The sequence below is a fragment of the Mus caroli genome, unplaced genomic scaffold (genome assembly GCF_978045245.1).
Source record: "Mus caroli unplaced genomic scaffold, Mus_caroli_1 scaffold_11, whole genome shotgun sequence".
Lineage (NCBI taxonomy): Eukaryota > Metazoa > Chordata > Mammalia > Rodentia > Muridae > Mus > Mus caroli.
Window position 1 is genome coordinate 4,496,328 of NW_028227266.1, and position 17,712 is coordinate 4,514,039.

The window sequence follows — 17,712 nt, forward strand, 5'->3', positions numbered from 1 at the left end:
TGTGAGTGTATGTGAGTGTGTGTGTGCGCGCGCATGCATGCTTCACTCAGGAAATTCGCACCTATCAATGTAGCTGTCAGCGTCTTCAGGATTGTTCAGCAAGTACTCTTAACCACTGAGCCTCTCGAGAGTCTTTCCATTTTTCCTTCATCCATTTGCGTCTTAGCTTCCTTTAAGATGGTGGGTTTGGGGATCTAAGATCCCTTTAACAGCACCACTTAGTAGTGCTCCATTGTCAGCACCACTGAGCAGTGCTCCCTAACCCTCCCCTTCTTGAGAAGCCATTCTTTTAGAACATCAATCCACTAGGAACTTATTTATTTATTTTTACTTACTTATTTTTGTGTTTTTGAAATAGAGTCTAGCTTAGTGTCCCTGGCTGACCTGGGACTTGCTCTGTAGATCAAACTGGCCTCAAATTTGCAGCTCTGCTGTGTGTGACTCCCAGAATTCTTTGCTCACCTCCTTGTTAGAAGTGAAAAGTCCAACTTGTAAGCATTTATCTTTTGCTTTGTCCTGGTTTTTTGCTTATTTATTTTCCCTTTTACTCATGTACCTCTAGAATCTTGTACCGTGTCAAACACAAAAAATACTCAATTCTTGATTCATTATATGCACACTGGCTACAAATGTACTCTGAGAAAGACTGAACTAAAAGATGAAAGGAAGAGGTGGTCAGGGCAAAGAAATGGGGAAGTGCACTTTCAATGTAAAGTATGTCGATGTCTTAACTGTCAGTCTGCTGAAATGGAAGGTACAGGCACAGATATGGAAATGGACAGAGGCCAATTTACAGCATTTTGTTATACCTTTGCACAGCTTTACCTAATCTTTAGCTATCACAATCTCAAAGTCAGACAGATTCTGATTCTTTCCTCATCCAAATATTAATTTACCAAAAAGTCTTATTGGCCCACAACTATGAGTGATTATCCATAGCATGCAGAGCAGATGGACCCAGCTCTAGCATCTACTCCATTGTTTGTCTGTTTCTTGTGTAGGCTGGCTAGCCTCAAACTATGTAGCCAAAGATAGCCTTCAATGTCTACCCCTCCTGAGTACTGAGATTACAGGCATGTAGCCACAAATCCAGCACCTATTCCTTTTTAACTAAAAATTTACTATGGTGAATTTTTAAGCAAGTAGGATAGTCTGTCTACATTGTCAACTGGACTTTACAATCACTTAGCAAGTACACCTCTAAGCCTCTACTGAGGGTGTATCCTGAGAGGTTTAAATGCAGAGGGAAAATCATCCTGAAAGTGACTGGCACCATTCTGTAAACTGAGATCTTGCACTGAATCAAAGATAAATAGGGAGAAAATATGGGTGCAACCTTTCTCTTTCTGCCTCCTTCCTGAGGACATGCTGTGACCAGCTGCCTCATGTTCCTACTGCATCCTGTCACCCCTACCCCTATCCCATGACAGACCATACCTCTCAAACTGTGACCCAAAGTACAGCTTTCTGTAAGTTGCTTTCAATCAGTACTTTGTCATGATGATAAGACAAGCAAAGCAGAAAGTTTTGCTGAGAAAACATGAAATCTTTCTAACCTTTATAGAATCATTATAAAGCAGCCTCTGCTGTCCCTATGTGGAAAGCAACTCACATCTAGTCCTTCATGAATATTTTATTGTTTATTGTTATTTTAAATTTTATTTATGATTGGGGAGGGTATGCATATGCCCACCCCATGGATCAGAGGAGAACTTTAGAGACTGGGTTCTCGCCTTCCACATTTTTATGAGGGATGTTGTTAATCATAATATTGTATACTTGTACAAAAATGTATTAGAATTAGGAATTTCAGAAAACAAAGATTCACTACTGTGCCTAATATATAATTTGAAAATAGCCTTTTTTTTTTTTTTTTTTTTTTTGGTTTTTGAGACAGGGTTTCTCTGTGTAGCCCTGGCTATCCTGGAACTCACTCTGTAGACCAGGCTGGCCTCTAACTCAGAAATCCGCCTGCCTCTGCCTCCTGAGAGCTGGGATCAAAGGCGTGTGCCACCACGCCCGGCTCTCTTTTTTATTTTTAAATAAAGCAAATTTACACCTAGTAGCATGCTTCTTTCAATTTTTATTAGATATTTTCTTCATTTACATTTCAAATGCTATCCCAAAAGTCCCCTATACCCTCCCCCTGCCCTGCTCCTCTACCCACTTACTCCCACTTCTTGGCCCTGGCGTTCCCCTGTACTGGGGCATATAAAGTTTGCAAGACCAAGGGGCCTCTCTTCCCAATGATGGCCGACTAGCCCATCTTCTGATACATATGCAGCTAGAGTCAAGAGCTCCGGGGTACTGGTTAATTCATATTGTTGTTCCACCTATAGGGTTGCAGACCCCTTCAGCTCCTTGGGTGCTTTCTCTAGCTCCTCCATTGGGGGCCCTGTGTTCCATCCAATAGCTGACTGTGAGCATCCACTTCTGTATTTGCCAGGCACTGGCATGGCCTCACATGAGCATGCTTTTTGAAAGCAATGAAATATTTCATTTATTAAAAATATATCAAGAAATAAAGTATATAGAATCATTTTTGAGGTTCTCCCATAAAAATATAGTGTTTCTGCATTTATTATTGATTAAAATACTAGATTTTAATGGTTATAAAAGTAAATTATAATGTGGGTAATGGAGATGCATTTGCTAGGTTACTGTCTTGGTTAGAATTTCATTGCTGTGAAGACACACCATGACCACAGTAACTCTTATAAAAGAAAATATTTAATTTGGGCTGGCTTGCAGTCTCAGAGGTTCAGTTCATTATCATCCTGGTGGAAAGCATGGCAGTGTGCAGGCAGACATGGTGCTAGAGGAACCCAGAGATCTACATCTTGATCCACAGGCAGCAGAAGGAGACTATGAGCCACACTGGACATAGTTTAAGGACATATATGACCTCAAAGCTTGCCTCCAACAAAGCCATACCTACTCCACCAAGGCACATCTCTTAATAGTGCTACTCCCTATGGCCAAGCATTCAAACATATGAGTCTATGAGGGCCATAACTATTTAAACCACCACTTTCCTTTCTACCTTCTTTAGACTAGAAACTAAGTCACTGTTTATATAGCATATGTATGTTTGTATGCATGTGGAAGTCTGTGTCCATGTGTGTGGAGGCCAGAGGTGGATGCTGGGTAGCTTCCCCTATCTATCTCCACTATATACTTATTTTTGAGACAGTGTCCCACTGAACCAGAAACATACCAACTGGCTAGCCAGCAAGCTGTAGGGACCACCTGTCTCTGCTCTTAACAATAGGATTATAGGCATGTGACACATTTTTACATGAATGTTGGAGGTTTGGATTTGGGTCCTCATGTTTGCACAGTAGACATTTCACTGATCAAGCCATCACCCTAAACCCAACATACTTTAACCCCCTTCATTGGGGTCCATCAACATCTATCTTGCCACTAAACAACTATAAACACCATAAGGTTATGGTCCATCATATACTAAACATTCAATAAGTAGTTTGTAAGCCATCTCATAAGCAAAAGACTGACAGCATCTGTAGTCAGCTGGGAGGAGGAGGATTAGGGCATAAAGACCTGCCCAGATGGTTGAAGATTAAATGTAAAGGGAATCCAGAAAGACCAGTGAAAGCTGCACAGAAGGAAAGATCTGTGCAAACCGAACATCAACCTCTCAGTAGATGCAAGTGTCAACCTGTTTAAAAGAATGGTATTTATTTGAGAGCAGCATTGCATTGGGAATGTGTGTCATTGTATGTTGTATGCCGGCCCGAGGCCTACGTGAACCGGGTACACCTGGGAGGCAGGCTGGGGCTGAAAGAGACAAGACTGCTAGAGAAATTAATGGAGACCAAGACATGTTTCTGTTCGAGGCCCAAGAGTTTACTAAGAGACCGTGCTTATAAGGGGGAAGGCCCATCACCCCTGCCAGTCCACTCTTGGTGCCTGGAGTCATTCTGTCAGCACTGCTTATTCAGGAATGTCTCAAGGAGACAGGTTCAGCAGGTAGCAGAAGAGCAGGACACTTGTCACTTCAAAAGAAGCCAGCCAAGTCGGAAAGCTGCACAGCAGGTGGCCCCACCTCGGTGGCGACAAGGTTTGTAGCAGCCCGCTTCAGGCTGGGGAAGGCTAGCATTGTACACTGAGAATAGTCATAGAAATTACAGCAAGGAGAGGTTTCATGCTTTACTTTGTTCATTTTGGAAATTTTTGCTTGTTTTATTGACTGGTTGGTTTACTGAGTTAGGGTCTGATATAGTTCAGGCTGGCCTCAAACTTGCTATAAAGCTAAAGATGAGCACGAATTCCCAATCCTCTTTCAGCCTCCCAAGTGATCGAGTTACAGGACTGTGCCTCCATTCCTGACTAGTTTGGTTGAGACAGGGTCTCACTATAGATCAGCTCATCTTGGAACTCACTATATATATATATATATATATATATATATATAGTTCAGATTAGCCTTGAATTTTCAGCAATCCTCCTGTCTCTGTCTCCTAAGTACTGGAATTACAGTTTTGCGCTACTACACCAGCTAGGGAACTGTGTAAACATGTAAGGTTAGATTACATCAGTATTCTTGAAACATTTCTTCTCGGTCTGGGAAGTCAAAGGTAATGCCAGCAACTGACTTGGTGTCTGTTGAAGGCCCCTGGTCTCAGGCCACTTTCATGAGGCACTAATTTCACTGTTGAGATCTCTGCTCTTCTAGCTCAGTCACTTCTCCAATACCCGGCCTCTTTAAATCACCACACTGAGCACTGGGTTTCAAAAACTGGAGTCAGGGCAAGCATTCATTCTGAATACAGAATGATCCTTCCTCGTCCACGCCTGGAAGCACTTGGCTAGATTCTTCAGAAATAGAACCATCAAATCCTAAACACACAGCTGTTTTTTAAAACCCGTGGTAGATGCTGGTATTTTCAGGTTGGCTGATTGCAGCTTCATATGTCTTGTAAATGTAGAGCAAATGGGCCTAATTAATCCATGATCATCACACATCTATAACAAAGAAGCTTTGTGGAAGTCAAAAAGTATTTTTCATAACAAAGTTTTAGGCTTATCTTTGAAGTGCCCTGGATCAGGTGTTAGAGAGCTGCAATACCCTGTGGAAGCTGTGTCCATCTTCCACATTAGTTGAGTGATGTGCACTAGCCACATAATTTTAGAATTCTGTGTGGAATCAAAATGCAGCATTGGCTCTAGGGCTTACGAGGGATTTTGCCAAAAAACTAGACTACAACAGGCTGTTTTTGAGTCGGGACAGCGAACTCTAGAAGACAGGGATCTAGGTTATAGGTGCTAAGTTTCCAACTGGTCTGCAAACTGCACCGCCCACTCTACATGTTTTTCCACACTTGTAGAAAAAAGGAGGCACAAGTGGAGTACCAAGATTATGATGGTTACTTTGAAACTTTTTTGAGCCTGACTTTCCTACACTCCACTGAGAGGCTGCAATCATCCAGCCTGTGACTCCCTCTCTTACTCCGCGCCGCAAGCATGCCAATCCCACCCGAAAACTTCTAAATAAAGCCTGTCTTCAGGACGTCCTGGTAGACGACTACTCCTTAAAGTCAGAGATAGAGCCACAGCTGTGCCGACCACGCCACTCCCAAAGCCACGACCTCATCCACCTCCGAGAGCCCCGCCTCTTATCCGCTCCTCTGCACGGTTCAGAGAGCCACGCCCCTCCCGTCTGAGGCCTGTCCCCCTTGCCCCGCCTCTGTAAGCCACGCCCTCCCCCGGCTCTCCTCTTTTCTCAGAGCCACTCCCCCTCTTGGCCCTGTAGCTCTTCCCTGCTCCGCCTCCTGTGGGCCACGCCCCTCCTGACTTTGCGGACCACGCCCTGGCCCCGCCCCAGGCCGCCTGGCCCTATCCCTATTTGGTCACTAGGGGGACTGGCGGCGGCGTCTGCCGGGGAGCGGTAAGGGCGGAAGGGGACGCGGAGCGGTCGCGTGCGCGGAGAGCAGCTCTGGGCGCCGGGCGGTTGCTGCGGGCGCTCAGGGGCCCTGGGAACAATGGCGCTGTGCGCGCGGGCCGCGCTGCTGCTGGGCGTGCTGCAGGTGCTGGCGCTGCTAGGGGCTGCGCTGGACCGGACCGACGCTCAGGGTAAGTTGGCAGGCACAGGGGAAGCGCACTGCGGCGGCCTGCCTCTCCATGTCCGGCGTCCGCGTGGAAAGTTCCACGCGTCCGTGGTAGACTCCGCGGGCGAAGAGGGAAATGAGGTTGGGGTGGGTGTCCCACTTGCTCGAGGGCCACCTGCGGAGCGAGACTCAGTCTCTCCCCTGCTTGGGGACGGCAGGCCGGCGTGGTGTGCAGAACTTGCTGAGTTTCCCTGGGATGGCCCTTCAGCCGAAGACTTAAGTTGGTCCTCTTCACTGTTGTTCTGTGGCTGGTTGCAAGACCTGTAGATTGAAATATGTTCGCTAACTGCCGCAAAAACAGGTCTGATTATCTACCCACACAGCTTCCTGCTGAAGGTACTCCCAGAATTCAAGTTGGATTCCAGAGCCAGTTCTGGCTGAGTGGGAACCTTGGGTGTACGCGCCCTGTTCCCCTGCGCAGGTGAGGCTTGTGCTCGGACTGTAGTCACTACTACTGCGTACGCAGCAGCTTTGAGGTCCCTGTGGTCCAGAGCCTACGACGTCATCATTAAGGTCATAACAAGATGATGTTGACAGCCTTCTGTGTTGGGGATTTTGTTTCTCTTCGAAACCTTGACGTTTTGGACACTTTGAGAAGAACTCTGAGTTTGTGAAAATTCTATTGTCCCTTGTCACCTAACTAGAGTCCAGTCGCTAGGGAAATAGTAAACTAGGATAAGAAACTTTAAATGACCAAAGTCTTTGTGATTTTTCAGCTCAGTCATCTGTTGTGTTTTTCAGTCTCATCTATGAAGAGATAACCAGTCAGTTTACTTACTCAGATGATTTAGGCCCAACACCTGCTTTTGCTGGAATAATCCGGGTGAATTAAACAACCCTATTTCTGTTGTTGTGCTGAATTTCAGTTTGTTTTGTAGAGTCAGGATCTCTTGTATCCCTGGAGCCCTAGCTGGCTTTGAACTCCCTATGTGGCTGAAGATAACCTTGAACTTCTGATATTCCTAACTCTACTTTGGGGATTACAGGGCTTCTTCACTTCGATTGGTTATGTTTTACGTTTGCTCTTTTGACTTGTACCAGTGACAAACTGGAATTGCAGGACTACTTCTGAGATCAGTTAAGGAAAGAATGTTGAGACTCTGTCTTAGAGCAAATATTAGACTGCTTATGGGAGGAGGCCTTTATCCTACCCAGCTGCTTGCCTTGTGTGTACAAATACATCTGATTTTTTTCCTCTCACGAATTACTGATTGAAGTGGAGTACCCTTTTCTATCTTTTGCCCTCAAAACACATATTTGTTGTTGATGATGTTGATGTTGTTGCTGTTGGACTTTCTCACTGTGCTCTGCTTATGAGTGTCTCACTAGAGAGGTTAGTGCTATTTGGAAAACCTGAAATGCTTTGATGCCATGATTTCATGAACTAATAAAACCAATTAATTCAGTTCTATAGAGATACCTTCAAACTGTGCTAAAAGAAGGTATTGTTAAGGGAGTGTCAGGACCAGGCCTCTGGCTAATCCGAGGCACTTTTTAAGGCCAGCCAGAGCTACTTAAAGGAGACAGTATTTCTAAAGATTTTTAACAGCAAGCCAAAAAAACCCAAATAACTAATATTCGTAGTCTTTATGTACAGCATGTAATTAGTACAATTAGCATTACAATACACGGTGATTTTTTAACAGTGTTCTGAAACATAGCTAATATTCCAGGTTCATTTTCTGCCATTGTTCCCAACCACCACCACCACTATGCTAAATTGAGGTTTGTAAATCACCCTTAGAAACCTTACCAGCCATCTCCATTTCATAGCTGAGAAATCCTAGACTTCATGCAGTAAGCTAACGTATTTAAAGTAAAACTGTATTACACCTTTGACTTCAGAGCAGAATCCAATCTCAACCATTTCATCATCATATCACATCTCTCCGGGGTGTTGTAGAAAAGAGGAAATAATGCCATTGAGCTTTTGGCTTTTTAAAATACTATTCTGCTTGGCATGGTGGCATACATTAATCCCAGCATTCCAGAGACAATGCATGTTGATCTCTGTGAGTTTCAGGCCAGCTTGGTCTACATAGTACCAGAATAGCTGGGGCTGTATAAAGAACCTCTGTCTCAAAACACCAAGATAATAAAATAAATATATTATTAATAATAATGATTCCAGGTGTGGTGGCACATACCATTAGTCCTAGCATTTGGGAGGCTGTTAGTATTTTTTGATGCCAAATAACAAATTCATTTTCAACAACATTAGGAGAATGAGATAATTTTTCATTAACTTGTAACTAAAGTTACAAAACTTTAACTTGTAACTAAAAGTATGGAAATGTCTGTTAAAACATTCAAATATTTTGCCCAGAAATGCTGTCTTGGGAGTGACAGTAACTGAGTCCAGACACAGGTTGACCATGCTATAGAGATGTGCTGAGTATTGTAGCAGTGGGACACATTGCTTGTTAATAGGTTCACTTTGATGCCACAAGAGGGAGGACTCACGATGACTTGGTTGAGGAAGGAGCAGCTGACGATGCAACACCAGGACGATATGGGAGGAAGAACATAGATCTATGCTGACTTTGCAGATAATCCACCTGATCCACATCCAGACTCACTAAAGAGTTGAATAGGTTTTTTTTTTTTTTTTTTTTTTTCTGGGCCTCAGTTCCTGTCACTGCAAAACGATGCTCCTGTCATAAAGTTACCAGGAGGCTAAGATGAAGGAAACTTCTGTCTATAAGCACTTTATATTGTTGGCCCCAGCTTGATACGTGCCAAATACATCTGCATTGATCAGACCTTCCTGAGTTGTGTCTCACATGAATGATTCTCCCATGCAGAGGAAGATACGTGAGACACACATTGAACAGTTGCTAAAGATTTCAGTTACTATTGCTGGCTTTTCTTTGCATTTGACAGGTTTCTTCGGTTTGTTTTGAGTGAAGGGGAGTTGGGAGTGAGTTATGTTAGAAACAACACCTTTGTGCCTCTTTACAGGGCAGTGTCTCAGAGTAGGGCTCAGCCTGATAGCAACAGGGTTGGTCTCTATGACAAGGAACAATAATAGTATTATTTGAGCTCCCTTCCTGTGTAGGTTGTAGTCTTTTTTTCAGATTCCAGAATAAACCACGGAAAAGTTGCTTACCTGGAAAGTTAATCCGCCTGACCTGCTGAAGTCTTACGGCACTAGCTTAGACTTAGCAGTCATACTGAGATTTTCACTGAACAGTGAGAAGCCTACAAATCTCTTTGCACTGATTGACACTGGGGTGCCTGGTGGTTTTAAGACCAGGAGGCACCCATGAACAAGGAGGGCCTTTCCAGAGTGGTCCATACCGCCCAGAACAGCTGACATCCCTTCTGCAGGCACTTCAACAAAGCCGTTGTCACCAAAAGGTGGCACATGCCAGTTGCTAAGTTGCTAGGGAAGCTTGCTGTGTTCTGTGTGAAAGATCTAACAATGCAGCCTCAAACTCACTGACAGCTCCAGGATGTTTCTTAGCAACAATGGTCCAAGCAGAACTCCTGTGGTATTATCTCCCCTCCCCCATACCACTGCCATCCATAGGCCACGCCCATCAGCAGCTGCAAGTTCCCCTCCCCCTCATCTGCATACAAGCTCCAGAGACTCACAATGTCTGGGGTTAAGGGAATGGGATGTATGCATGATGGATTCACATAAACTAAATGGGTCTCTCAGTTACTTCAAGCTCACAGTTCCTTCTTTGAAATGCAAAGCCCTGGTCCTTCCCACTGCAGCCCAGGAAGCAGAGACAGCCTGACTGTAAGCATGTCCAGTGGACTGCTCATCAACCTGGTGACTCTGCCACATGGGCCTGAACTCTTCCTCAGGGCCCCCATCACACCATGGTGTAACAACTCTTCAAATCTCTCACACAAAGACAGTCAGACAGTTGGCTTCAATGTGTACACCCCTTGGAGCCCCAAACCTTTGATTGAAGGTTAGAGGGCTCCTGCTATGTTCCAAGTTAAATCTTCAGTATGCTTTAATAATGGATGTCTTTATTTTTATAGGCTCTCCAAGTGGAAACCACTCTGTGCTGATCTACAATGTTAACATAACAGGTAAATTTGAAAGATTCAAGGTTTCCTTCCATGTAGTTATAGCCATACTGACCCAGGAAGTATATTTAAGCTGATATAAGAACCTCAGCTGAGGCTGAGGTTGTCTCCTCCCAGATGACTGAAGCTTGTGTCAAATTCACAGAAAACAGTAACCAGGACAGGCCAAGTCTCAAAGAAAGAGAAAAATACTGCTTTTTTTTTATATTGCAGGAAAGGATTTTATATTCTGCATGTGGCTGATGAATGTGTGAGTCTTCAGGCCCTCTAATGAGCAGAATCCCTCTGCACCATCCTGGCTGTCTCTAAATGCAGCTCTTTCCCATCAGATTCCAACCTGCCATATTTAGTGAAACAGGCCCTCAGCTCACACTTCGTTTGGGACAAATGAGCTCCTTCTTGGGGCTGTGCACTCACTAGCCTGCAAGTGTCATCATATTGCATAACAGGGCATCTTCTCAATGTCCTTGTTTCCAAGGCTGAGTCAGAAACTGGAAAAGGTTACATGTATTCTGGTCTTCCTCAGTACTTAACTGCATGTCTGTGATACACCATCACAGCCTGGTTCAGTACTTAACTGCATGTCTGTGATACACCATCACAGCCTGGTTCAGTACTTAACTGCATGTCTGTGATACACCATCACAGCCTGGTTCAGTACTTAACTGCATGGCTGTGATACACCATCACAGCCTGGTTCAGTACTTAACTGCATGTCTGTGATACACCATCACAGCCTGGTTGCTTGGGGCACAAAGTGGGCTACACCTTGACCTCCCTCAAGTGTTTGTGTTTAATATTCTCATGGCAAAACATAGATGAGATAAAATTACTGACTTTTACAACTTAAGTTTACAGTTCCTGCTGTTATGTGCATTCATTCACATTGTGCAACTGTATGGAGTTGTCATTGTTAATTTCTTCATTAACCATGCCAATCAACACAGCTTAGGCTTGCCTCAAGTTCACTGTGTGATATACAAGCTGGTCTTGAACTTGTAGTCCTCCTGGCTCAGCCTTGTGGGTACTAGGATTAGAGACTCCTCCCTGGTCATGAGCTTCTCTCCCAGTGGCTCCCCTGGAGTCCAGTATGTTTCTCCCTCACAACTTTGTGCTTTGTTCTCCTCAGCTCCACCTTTCCTGCTGGTGCCTGGGAAGACATAGCTGTGCTCCTGTTATAACCATAGTAACGGCTATGCCGAGTTTCCATATATGAAGAAATATTACTAAATACAGAAGACTTTTCATTGGGGAGAAAAGGGCTAGAAAGATGTCTCCAAGAATAGTATTTATCACTGAGTAGTTAAAACTGCTTTACATATATGTTATTTGACTGTTAGGAGAGTGTCTTTTCCTGTTGACCTATTTTAGAGGGAAGGAAGACGTGTGTGTGTGTGTGCTGTAGGAGATGACATATCAGATAGGAGTTTATATTGTTCTTATCAGCAGATAACCTGAGCTCAGTTCCCAGCCCCGACATCAGAGGACTCACACAACACCCAAACCACTAAGTCCAGGGAATACAATGGTTTTGGCCTCAGCAGGCACCTGTACTCATGCACACACAGGCACACATGCACATAATTATAACTAAAATGATCTCTTTAAAAACAAAATAGAGCTTTAAAAGGTGTGGGGGAGTTACTGGGGGGGGTGTCTTGATTTGGGCGTTCCTAAATTTCCTTGAAGAGCCAGTTCACACTCCACCTGTTCAGTTCTTCATACTGTTATTTGCATACACATTTGTGTGTGTGTGTTCATATACTGGCATCTGAAGATTGCTGGTAATGTGTGATGTCCATAGATTTCTCCTCATGGGTTGTGGAGTGGAATAATCACTGTTATGTCTACTTACTGAGCAGATGTATTTTTGGATAGCCCACTTGACTTGGTGCTATTTCAGGCACAAATAGATCTGTGTTTGCAGTCATGAATGTTCCATCAAGGGATGGGAAGGGAGCATAAGGAAGTAAGGATTACAGGTGACTTTGGATGATGCTAACAAGTGAGCAGATTAAAATATATGCATGCATGTGTGCACACGAGCACAAGCATACACACACGCAGTAGAGACCTACAGCAAGGTCTGCTTCAGGTTCTTCTGTGTGGATTGACCTGTACAAGGCTGGAGAGAGCCAGCCCTACCCATCCCAGAGGAAAGAATGTTCCATGCAGGAGAAGTCACTAGCATAGACACCTTATTGCTGGTGCTCTTGAGTCTGGAGTGAGCCACTTCCAAGAGTATCAGCAGTGACCACCTGGCACATGGAGGCTGTTGCTCTTCAGTTATGGTATCATGCACAGGAGCCAGGGAAACCAAACAATTACATATTAGCTGTCAAAAACATAGGTGACCAGAAGCAGGAGTCCTGGCCACTCAGTTAGCTCTTCAGACAAGAGAGAGAGCTCTTTTTTGTACAATATCTTTCAGTGAGTCTAACCTACTGTACTCTCTCATTTTCAACAGCTAAAATGATGTAAGCAGCCTGGCTTTGTTTCCGTGTGTCTATAATACATTGGAGTTGTACTCAGGAGCCTTACCTGCTAGTGATTCAACCAGGGTTGGCTGCTGTACTGTTCTGTGGAGTGCACATTAACACTTTCAGCTTTTCTAACTGGGGTTCTTTTTGTTGCTGTTGCTGGCTTTTCTGTGCCTTTCCCCACTTTGTGGTTATAAAGGTAATTCTGGGTTCATGTGGAAATTTGTAATGTATAATAAATAGCTAACATCATTACTTGAGGTATTTTATTTATTTTGTGTGCATGTGTACATAGGAATGAGTTCTCTCTGTCCACCCTGTGGGTCCTGGGGATGGAATTCAGGCTGTTAGAATTAGCAGCATGTGCTTTTACCAGCTGAGCCACCTTGCCAGTCCAGTAACAATGCTTTACACTTGAAATTTGCTAAAAGAATAGATTGTGAGGTCTTACTATAAAAAAATAAATGTGTGAGAGAGGTCATGACTTGGCCATTCCCAGTGGGTGAAAACGTGTTATACATAGGAAATGTGTACACAATTTTACTCTATTTTGGTTAGTTTTGGGTTTCTTTGGGGTTTTTTGTTGTTGTTGTTTTGTGTGTTTGGGTTTTTCTTGTTGTTTTTCCCAGCTGAAATTCATGAGACAGTATTTGAAACATGGGGCTACAGAAATTCATGACCCTATACTTACAATAGACTTCTGTATGTGACCCATAATACATTTCTGTATGTGACCCACTGTCCTCCTTCCTTTCTTTCTTTCTCCTTTCTTCTTTCTTTCTTCCTTTCCTTCTGTCTTTCTTTCTTTCCTTCTTTCTTTCATTCTTTTCTTTCTTTCGTTCTCTCTTTCTCTCTTTCTTTCTTTTTAAACAACAGAAGCAAAATTACATTATCAAGAGAAAAGCAATAGTACCGTTCAGAGTGGGCTATATAGTCAGGTATAGTCAAGATGAACAGTCGGCCGGCCACATGAACAAGAGAACAGTCACTGTTTGAGGCTTCTTTTCTGGAGTTCAAGAGGTGGAGACTGCTCACCAGGTGGAGACTGCTCACCAGGTGGAGACTGCTCACCAGGTGGACACTGCTCACCAGGTGGAGACTGCTCACCAGGTGGAGACTGCTCACCAGGTGGACACTGCTCACCAGGTGGAGACTGCTCACCAGGTGGACACTGCTCACCAGGTGGAGACTGCTCACCAGGTGGAGACTGCTCACCAGGTGGACACTGCTTACCAGGTGGAGACTGCTCACCAGGTGGACACTGCTCACCAGGTGGACACTGCTCACCAGGTGAACACTGCTCACCAGGTGGAGACTGCTCACCAGGTGAACACTGCTCACCAGGTGGAGACTGCTCACCAGGTGGAGACTGCTTACCAGGTGGACACTGCTTACCAGGTGGAGACTGCTCACCAGGTGGACACTGCTTACCAGGTGGAGACTGCTCACCAGGTGGACACTGCTTACCAGGTGGAGACTGCTCACCAGGTGGAGACTGCTCACCAGGTGGACACTGCTCACCAGGTGGAGACTGCTCACCAGGTGGAGACTGCTCACCAGGTGGACACTGCTTACCAGGTGGAGACTGCTCACCAGGTGGACACTGCTTACCAGGTGGAGACTGCTCACCAGGTGGACACTGCTCACCAGGTGGAGACTGCTCACCAGGTGAACACTGCTCACCAGGTGGAGACTGCTCACCAGGTGGAGACTGCTCACCAGGTGGACACTGCTCACCAGGGGATAAGCATGGACACTGTTCTGGTTTTTAATTTTTATTTTGTTTTCTTTTTCTTGTTTGTTTAAATTTTTTTTTCATACAACATCTTCTCATCACAGGTTCCCCACCTATAACTCTCACCAGATAATGATTTATGAATTTTGCTTTGAATAGAGTTTCCTTTCTACTTTGCCAAGAAAGGAAAAGAGGGGAGGAAGGAAAGGGGAAAAAAAAGAGAATGGAGAAAAAAAAACCAACTAATAAGGTGTGCTTCTGCTCAGAGACTGGCCTAAGGACTCTGGGAACTGGTCTGGCTGCTTACTGTCTCCACTAGCTTTTTGTGTCTACCCATAGTATGTATTTCATGTTGTTGGTTGGCTATGGGTGATATGCAGTCTCTCTGAGTCTTTCCTCTCAGCTGGGCAGCACAGGGTAGATGGAGTGGTATATAAAGCCCCTGGCACACAGCACCAAAAAACCTAGAACTCAAGTGGTTCTGTCCCTCCTCCTCCTCCTCCTCCTCCTTCTTCTCTAGACTCCCCCTGCTCCCCTGCTTCAGGGCCTTTACCAGGACTGTTCTTGATACCTAAGGTACTGTCCTCTCCTGTCTCTGCCTTTGCCTGCCTGCTGTTCACTTGTCACACAGAGTGCTGAACTCTGAATGCTCAGGCTCTACTCCCTGGTGAGCAGTACTTGATCTCTGGTGTGTGAGTGTCTGTGTCTGTGTGTGTGTGACCCAGTAGCTCACTGGTCTAACTATAAATAGTGCCTGAAGGGGCAGTGCTGATTTCAGTCACCATCTTTTACCAGGGCCCAGAGCAGGACCTGGCACACATTACTGTTGGAAGAGTAAGCAATAAGCAAGTGTTCTGAATGGAAGAAGGCAGTAGTGTGCAGGCTGCTCCAGCCCTGGGTGCCAGGAGTCACCAAGGTGTAGCCAGCATAAGAGCACAGGGTTCTTGTGATCATGGATTTGCCATAATTAGATTCTGTGTAGAAGCAACCTTGACTCTTGCTTCTTCCCCAGATCAGGCTCTGTCCTGCTGTATTCTGGGTAAGGCCTCCACAGTGGATGCTGGCACCCGGCAGCTTCCGGCTCTGCTCTGTGTTTTTCTGTGAGAGCATAGAAAAGACTGGTTCCAAGGCTTCCTAAGTGGACAGAGACTTGCTGAAGTCTCCCCTGGCATTTGAAGTTGATTGTGTTACTTATAATTCAACAGAATCCACAGAGAAACTCAGAGGTGGGCAATCCCATGATTTGATTGACACTTCAAAGAGCAAGGTTCATGATTAGAAACCTGTCTACTGAGTACAAATGGCTCTGAGCCCCTCCCTCCCAGTGGTGGGAAGCCATATACAGGTGCTCTGCTGATGAAGTGGGTATAGCCAGTGGGAGCAGGGGCTTCAAGCTGGTGGATTGAGCTCAGATGTTTTGTTATTCAGGTCAGTGATTGGACACTTAACCTCCACCTCCACACACATTTGGAGACTATTTCAGAGGGAGAAGTTAAGAAGGAACACTGGCAGGTCACAACAAACCAGACAGACCCAGCAAGCAGAACTATGTGAGGAGGGAAAAAGAATTGGCCTACAGAAGAGAGAGATTCCCTCTTGCTGTGCCTCCGGTCTGTGCAAGGCAGAAGTGACTGGGGTAGTCACATGTTGAAGATGGGCAGTTTAGAGTTTCCCATTGGAAAGGGTCCACGTGGATCAAAGGATCCCTGAATCCTGGAAAGTATCTGGCAATTGGCTTATCTGTCACTTTTTAACTTCTGACATAAACTTTACAACTTGCTGCAGTCTTTTACTTCTTTATTTACATGTGGATTTGTCTGTGGGTGTGGGTCAGTGTCTGCGTGTCTGTGTGTCTTGACACATGCATGTAGTTACCATGGGAAACAGAAGAGGTACACGTGGGTGTGAGCCATTCTGTGAGATTTAGGAACTTGATTTCTGTAAAAGAGCAGTAAGCATTGTCTTAGTCACTGTCCTGTTGTTGTGAAGAGACACCATGACCAAGGTAGCTCTTATAAAAGGGAGCATTTAATTGGAGGCTTGTTTATCCATTCTTCTCACAGCAAAGAGGGTGGCAGTAAGCAGGTGTGGTGCTGGAGAAGTGGCTGAGAGCTACACACTGATCCAAAAGCAGAGATCCATGCTGAGCCAGGTGTAAGCTTTTTGAAACCTCCCAGCTCACCCCAGTGACGTGCTTCCTCCAACAAAGCCATGCCTCCTAGTCCTTCTTAAATAGTGCCACTCTCTTGATGACCAAGCATTCAAATATATGAGCAATAGGGATTATTTTTATTCAAACCACAGAGCACTCTTGACTCTGGAGCCTTCTCTCCAGCCTATATTGTGTTACCATCTTCATGTCTTATGTCCTGTGTCCCCACCATTCCCCTAACCCCAGCAGTGACTGAGGGTCCATTTCCTCTCAGGGGCCTTTAGTGTCTGCTCAGGCATTATTAACTGGTAGAGATGTGAAGAAAGTACAGTAGCTGGTATTTGGCAAGTGAGGTATGTTTCTTTGCTGGGTTTTAGAACATGTTACATGGTGATGGCCACTGCCTAGAAGCCTGTTTACAACAGAGCAGACATCCCACCGCAGAGCAGCTATGCCATTACTATGATGGGTATTGTACTTTAGTGGTTAACCTTGTTTAATTTGATAGTCTGTCCATTAGCTATCAAGAGAGGAAAGGGAACGCTCTCCAAGAAAGTAAAACTTTGCTGAAGTTTGCAAACTGAAACATGAGACACTACAAAGAATAGCAGAGGGGTCCCCATCATAAGTCCATTTAGGTCAGCTTAACACACATGTTCTCAGAACCTGTTCCTGGATTAGCCATGAAATTTCGGTTCAGAGCACCTACTGGGGTGGCTCACAAGCACCTACAACTCCAGCGTGAGGGGACCCAATGCTCCTTCTGGCCTCCGTGGGCATTGCACTTGTAAACACATAATTAAAAACAAAATAATGTTTTAAATGTTGATAGTATGGCCGTTGAGATGAGAATGGAAGGGAAGTGGGTGGGCATTAAGACACACGTGGGTTGCCCTGGAGGTTCTGAGAACGTGTGTTAAGCTGACCTAGATGGACTTAGTCATGATGGGGATCCCTCTGCTGTTCTCTGTAACGTCTCATGTTTCCGTTCAGAAACTTGAGCAAAGTTTAACTTTCCTGCAGAGTCTTCTCTTTCCTCTCTTGACAGCCTTCTGCAAGAGCAGTAACCATTGTTTGGGATTTGGGTGATTTTTTTTTTCTCTTTTTTCCTACAAGGTCTGTCCGTTTTTCCTGATTGTGGTTTCTCGTGGTCTACCTTACTGTAGG

General features: G+C 44.8%; 1 protein-coding gene across 1 annotated transcript in view; it reads left to right on the top strand.

The window, feature by feature from the left end:
• Window positions 1–5,883: 5,883 nt before the first annotated feature.
• The window catches only part of Tmem123 (transmembrane protein 123), a 30,762-nt gene continuing 18,933 nt past the window's right edge, over window positions 5,884–17,712 (top strand). Inside the window, exons 1-2 of the mRNA XM_021171702.2 lie at window positions 5,884–6,096; window positions 10,131–10,181. Coding sequence (XP_021027361.1) covers window positions 6,006–6,096; window positions 10,131–10,181 — 142 coding nt within the window. The 5' untranslated portion in view covers window positions 5,884–6,005. The remainder of the gene's footprint in view (window positions 6,097–10,130; window positions 10,182–17,712) is intronic.